This window comes from Epinephelus moara, chromosome 18, assembly GCF_006386435.1.
Source record: "Epinephelus moara isolate mb chromosome 18, YSFRI_EMoa_1.0, whole genome shotgun sequence".
NCBI classification, from domain to species: Eukaryota; Metazoa; Chordata; class Actinopteri; order Perciformes; family Serranidae; genus Epinephelus; species Epinephelus moara.
The window spans coordinates 2,492,789-2,499,212 of record NC_065523.1 but is presented as its reverse complement, the minus strand read 5'-3'; the positions used below and the strand labels follow the sequence as shown (position 1 = coordinate 2,499,212).

General features: G+C 35.6%; 1 protein-coding gene across 2 annotated transcripts in view; it reads right to left on the bottom strand.

Annotated features, from left to right (window-relative positions):
* Positions 1-865: 865 nt before the first annotated feature.
* Positions 866-6,424, bottom strand: part of trpm4a (transient receptor potential cation channel, subfamily M, member 4a) — a 166,742-nt gene continuing 161,183 nt past the window's right edge. For both annotated transcript variants that reach the window (XM_050070235.1, XM_050070236.1), the window contains one exon: positions 866-6,098. In XM_050070235.1, the coding sequence (XP_049926192.1) occupies positions 6,073-6,098 (26 nt within the window). In that variant the 3' untranslated portion in view covers positions 866-6,072. The remainder of the gene's footprint in view (positions 6,099-6,424) is intronic.

Sequence of the window (6,424 nt, the reverse complement as noted above, 5' to 3'; positions counted from 1 at the left end):
GTTAAGGGCAATACCAAGTCTTCACCATCTGACTTAGAAACTGGAGGGGAGTTTTTAACTAAACCTAAGGATATTGCTAATCATTTGAATTATTATTTTATAAATAAAATTGATAAGCTGAAAAATATTGTACAGCATAACAACACTGGGTAGAGAATGTTATTTTGATTTCAAGAATGTTACGGTGTCAAAGGTTGAGTTAAGGTTAATGACTTGCAAGAATAAGTCACCTGGGGTTGATTTTCTTGATGGAAGGCTATTGAAACCTATTGTGGCCCCAGTGATTACACATATAATGAATCTATGTCTGACTAAAAATATATGGCCACAGGGATGGAAAATTGCAAAAATTATACCAATACCAAAAAACAAAAAGTTGCAGTTTTCTGAGTCAAATAGTCAACCTTTAAGTTTATTGCCAATTTTAAGTAAAATAATGGAAAGAGTCATGCATGAGCAAATTCAGCCATATTTTTCTTATAACAACTTATTTTCACCATGCTTATAGGGAAAAATACTCCACGGCAACAGCTTTGACCCAAATGTTTGACGATTGGTGTAATGATCTCGAGCAAAAGAAAATGATCGGAGCTGTTTTTCTTGATTTTTCTGCAGCTTTCGATATTCTTGATCATGAATTATTATTAGGAAAATTGAAATGTTATGGGTTCTCATCCTCAGCTTTATTAACAATTAAAAGTTATCTGAGTGAAAGATGGCAAATGGTTTATTTTAATGGAAGTCAGTCAGATTTAAAACAGGTCAAACATGGAGTACCTCAAGGAAGTTGCCTTGGACCTCTTTTGTATTCTATTTTCACCAGTGATTTCCCCTTGGCATTAAATACAGCTCACATGGCAATATATGCTGATGATACAACAATTTATTTAACTGGAAGAACTATTGATGAATTAAATGAAAATTTAAGTGAAGAAATGAAGTTGGTTTCAGAGTGGGTTAGCTGTAATAAACTTATTTTGAATGTACAAAAAACAACCAGTATGGTTATTGGATCAAAATATTCATTGCGTTCAAATCCAAAGCTTGATGTTACAATTAATAATCAATCCATCAAACAAGTGAATGAAGTTAAATTACTAGGGATTACCATAGATAACACATTATCATGGGATATACATATTAAGAGAATAATAACTAAAATTGGAAATATTCTTTCTATGACTAGCAGATGCTCTAAAAATTTAACAACACAAACCACTAAACTGGTAATCCAAGCTTTGGTTTTGTCACACATGGATTATTGTACAGTTGTTTGGTCCAATGCCTCATTATTCACCACAGGTCATTTATACCTGTTCTCCGTGTTTGGGTCATGGCATATTGTGTGACAGGATATACAGTAAATGTTTTGTGATGATTCAATGTGGGAGCTTGTAATTCGGATGTTCAGTGTTCATCTTGTGTCGCGTGTGTTCTGTGTATGTGTATTTGTGTATTGGTATGTATTAAGTATGTCTTGTATATGTATTGTCACTCATGAAGATGAAAAGACCCCAGGAAGAATAGCGGCTGCTTTGCAAAAGCTAATGGGGATCTTAATAAACTAAACTAAACTAAACTAAACCAATAGGCCAGATGGTGGCGCTATAATTTAGGTCAAGGAAAATTTAGTTTTGAAAGGCCACCACCCTTGCACCTTATGTCAGATTGACAACTCGACACACATGGTCAGGTGAAGGGGTTCTATGAAAGCCTGAAAACCCTCAAGGTCCGGCCACAACATTGTCTGCCATATAAAATTCTTTGAAAAATACCTTTTTGACATCTCCTCCTAAGGTCTAAGTCCGATTTGCACCAGACTTTCTGTGCTTCATCAAGGGATGAAGCTTTTTCAAAGTTATCAAAGACTTTTTGATATGCCATGGCGTTGTGATGATATTGACCAATGAACTTTAGGGGGGCATGGCTCAGCACATAAATGGAATTTACTCCTTAACCATTGAGCCTATAAACTATATCATAGTTTGATTCAAATCAACCGATAGGGGGTGCTACACATGCAAAAAGTTGATATCTCACAATCAGCCAGCGATATTTGTACGAAACTTGGTTTGCATCATCTTGGGTCATATCTCAGTCATTGTACAAAATTTGAAAATGATTGCTTGAAGGGGGCATGGCTTATTACAATAAATCTAAATTTCAAGACATTTCACATTCCATACTTAAAAAAATCATAATAAATCACCAGTGGGCCCTGCAGAGCTGAATTCTTTTTTAACACATCCACTGAATTGTGACAGACTTTGCTGTGCTGCAACCTATAGTCGATTCAGAAGTCCGTCATTCTATATTTTTAAGAATATGTAAAAGTAATTAACATCTACATATCCAAAAGTCTTCATCTAAATGCAACCACCACTGCCACAAAAATTCTTTGGATACTAGATGTCACGTGTTTCAAATGGTGTTGAGATCTGTTCAACAGTTAGCTCACAGTGATATTCATTGTCTTGTTGTAATTTGTACTGTATGCACAACATTTTCTTTTTCATATAATTTTCAACCAAATGTCACCAAAATATTTGACAATATACCTGAAATCAGCAAAATGATGTGTGATTTTTTTCACAATTTTATCACCAATGCTTTAACTGTTTTTGATATCTCACTGTGTTTTACAGATCGACTAATGAACTTTTAAGGGGGCATGGCTCAGCAAATGACTCCACAACGTTAAGGCCAATCATCACAAACCTTGCAAGCAATGTCTTAAGAGGTACCAGGAACATATCCTGAGAGTTTCATTCAAATTGACCACTAGGGGGCACCACAAATACAAAAAGTGGGCATGCAGTAACACAAATCAGACTAGAAATCAGTAATTGATTGTCCAATCACTACAAAACTTGCAGGGTATGTTGAATAATAATGAACCACATGTATTATTTTACTTTACTTGTGGTCAGTCAGTACTCTCAGTTAAAGGCAGCCACATCTGGAACAGTATACCATTAATGATACTGGACTGTAACACATATGCCATATTCAAAACACATCTAAAGAGGTGGCTTATACCAAACCTGTAATCACTGTTAAGGTGCAGTGCATGTTTGGACATATACGTATGAGCATGCAAAGTACCGATCTTTTTTCCTGTGCCTATTTAATATATACTTTATTATGCAATTGACAGAACTTGGATATAAGCACTACAGCACTTTAACCCTTATTGTCCAAATATCCTCCACTACCATCCATCATAATCACAACAAGAACAATGTACTGGACTTTGCATTGCTGCAGTCTCACACTCCATCTTTACACCCCAAACAGTCCCTTCTCCTCCATCTGACTATTAATTGGTTGCACTTAAAAACAGGACATAAGCGTACACATGCATAATATGCAATATGACTTTTATGCCTCATTGCGCGATTTATACTGTTAATTGTGTTTTTATTTATTGTAATTGCTTCATCTATAGTATGGTTAATGCATTTACTTTTTAGGAACTTCTGCCTGCACCATCTGGTGGGGGGGACTAGCAATGTAAATCAGCGCTTGGCTGCAACTGGACACATTTATGTTTTTATTTCTATGAAAATGTTCATTAATGTACACTGTCCCCCTTGAGAAATAAATAAAATTGAAATTAAAATTGGTCAATAGGGGGTGCCACAAGTTCCAAAAAATGCAATGGCCTTTGACAAAATTCAGCCATAAATCAATGAGGGTTTTTTCCAAACATCACCAAACTCTGTGGACTTTTTTTAAATCAAGCCATTAAAGCATGTCCCCAGAATGTTCCTGCAGTTGTCCAATAAGAAACCACAGTGCTTCCAAAGACGTGGCCCAATAAAGATTTGGACATAAATGAATGAGTATCTGTCTGATTGTCATAAAACCTGTTGGTAATCTTTAATGCAGGTGTCCTGAACTGTCCTGAACTGTTATTCTACCCAGCTTTCAAGTTTTAAATGTCCATGCTGGCTTGAACCCCAGAATTGCCGCTTGCAGCTATATTTCCTTCTTTGTCACTCCTCCCACATTATAGTCATTGGACCCATTCTTAATATAAAATAGTAATTTTTGCAGCTTTTAAAAGTCTGTGACCATGCAACATATTTTATCTCATAAATACTGATAATCATCTCACTAAATCCACTTTGCATACATATTAACAAGGCACTCTGTGGTCACATCAGGGCTCAGACCTCTAAAGCTCCTGTGTGTAAGATCTGAAAATTTCAGACTTTGGCAACTTCAGGTGGTAGGATGATACAAACATACAAGAGCAGAAAGCAATGCATACTGGCACAACAGTTAAAAAACTTATCACTTAGCATATTATTTGTCCCAATTAAATGTGCCTCAAACAATATACATCTGAAATTTAAAAAAAAAAAGTAAAACAAATGATAAAAGAGCAAACACGACACTCTTTAAAACAATGACCTTGAGTCAACTGTGTATGTGTGTTTGTGTGTATGTGTGGCATCAAAAAATAAAAATAAAATTTGGCATTATGAAAGGAAATACTGGCAAAGAAAAAAATTCCACTGAAAATTAAAACACGGGCACAAACAATTAATTTATCTTTATATGTTTTGCATTCCAATGTGATTTCAGTGACTGTCTTCTAATACTTACTTCATGCCACTCACTTTTTGAGTATCATCTTGACGTAGAATTCCGACATTTAGTCATAGGGTATGAAGATCAAAACCCAACGTTTGCAAAACATCATAATGTTAATGTCCACACAATGTGAAATTTTAATGTTGTTAGTGATTAAAAATATTATCAATCAGATATTCATTCAAACTTTGAACACAATGAGTAAGCTCTTTGACCCCAGTAAGCCTCTGGCTTTAACGTGCATCTACAGCAGTGGCTTTCATGCGTTTACCTGGAACTCCCACACAGCAAGTCTGTTTCTCTCTGCTGGTGTTTTTTAAATAGGGCCTGATGTTAGCTATGATAGCTGACATTATCTGACAGTAGCTGATGAGAGCTCTTGTTCCAGCGAACCCCTGCCAGACCAGCATAACGTCAGTTAAAAGTTAACTTTAACCAGCCAGTTTATATATTAAAAACCATAACCACACATTTTACATATTAAAAACCAGTGAAACAGACTTAATGTACTTGCTGTTTGAGAGTTCCAGGTCAACTTATGGAAGACCGAATTACCATATATGGTCCTTGCACCTCCCCTCAAACTCCTCCCATCCACAGACAGAAGTTTAAAACTGAAAAAAAAAAGCTGTCAGCATAAAACTAGAATTACCGCCTGGAAGCTGTATGCCTCCGCAAACCAGTCAAGTTGCAGTTACAGTTTACATCCATGTCTGTATAGAGTCATTTGTAGCCATGACAGTAGACAATGCTTCAAATCTAAAGGTTGCTGCCAAGAAGCTACATATTCTAAAACATGGATGCCTCACATCTTCCCCTTAGCAGCACAGAAGATCTATATGTTCAGCACAGTTTTAAGGTGGACACCCAAGATAAGTGTCATCTATTAAGTATCTGCCCAGATGTCTCCCCTTCTGTCTCTGAGATATGACGTTGAAAACATTATGTCACAGCTAAGTTGACCTTTGACCTTTTGGCTATAAAATGTTGTTACTTCATCATTTTATCCTGTTAGACATTTGTGTGCAATGTTGCCATAAATAGTGTATGAATTCTTGACTTAAGGCCAAAAACTGTTTTGTGAGCTCATTATGATCTTGACCTTTCACCACCAAATTTTAAGCAGTATATGGTTGAGTGTAGACGTTTGTGCCAAATTTATTCCCTCAAGGTGTTCTTGAGATACTGCGTTCACGAGAATAAAACAAACACAAGGTCACAGTGACCTTGACCTTTGACAACCAAAACCTAACCCGTTTATCATTGAGTAGAAGTAAACATGAGTGCCAAATTTGAGGAAATTTCATCAGAACACATCAGTATGCAAAAATAAATAATTATAGTCTGTTTTATTTTTCCAGTGGAATTGTTTTCAATGCCAATGTGTCCTTCTGTATTGCCAGAATTTATTGTCATAGCCAAAACTTTGTGTCACTGCTGTAGCTCCATATGACCCTGGAGTGCAGGGAGTCACCTTGGAGACAGTGGAGTCAAATCTACAATAGAAGAAAAAACAATAATCAATATCAAATGAGATCCTTCAACAACACAAAAGATTAATTATCCGTGGTGGCAAAGAACACAAAAACAATTCAGTCTGATCCAGATGCTACAGACACAGCACCTCTGGAAGTATGGAACTAGAACAGTCTCAAAATGAATAAGTGCACACAGAAATTAATAAATGCACAAAAAAGGATTCACAAATGTATATTCACAAATTGTGTATTATATATATATATATATATATATGTACTGTGTATATATATATATATATATATATATATATATACTGTGTATATATATATATATATATATACAC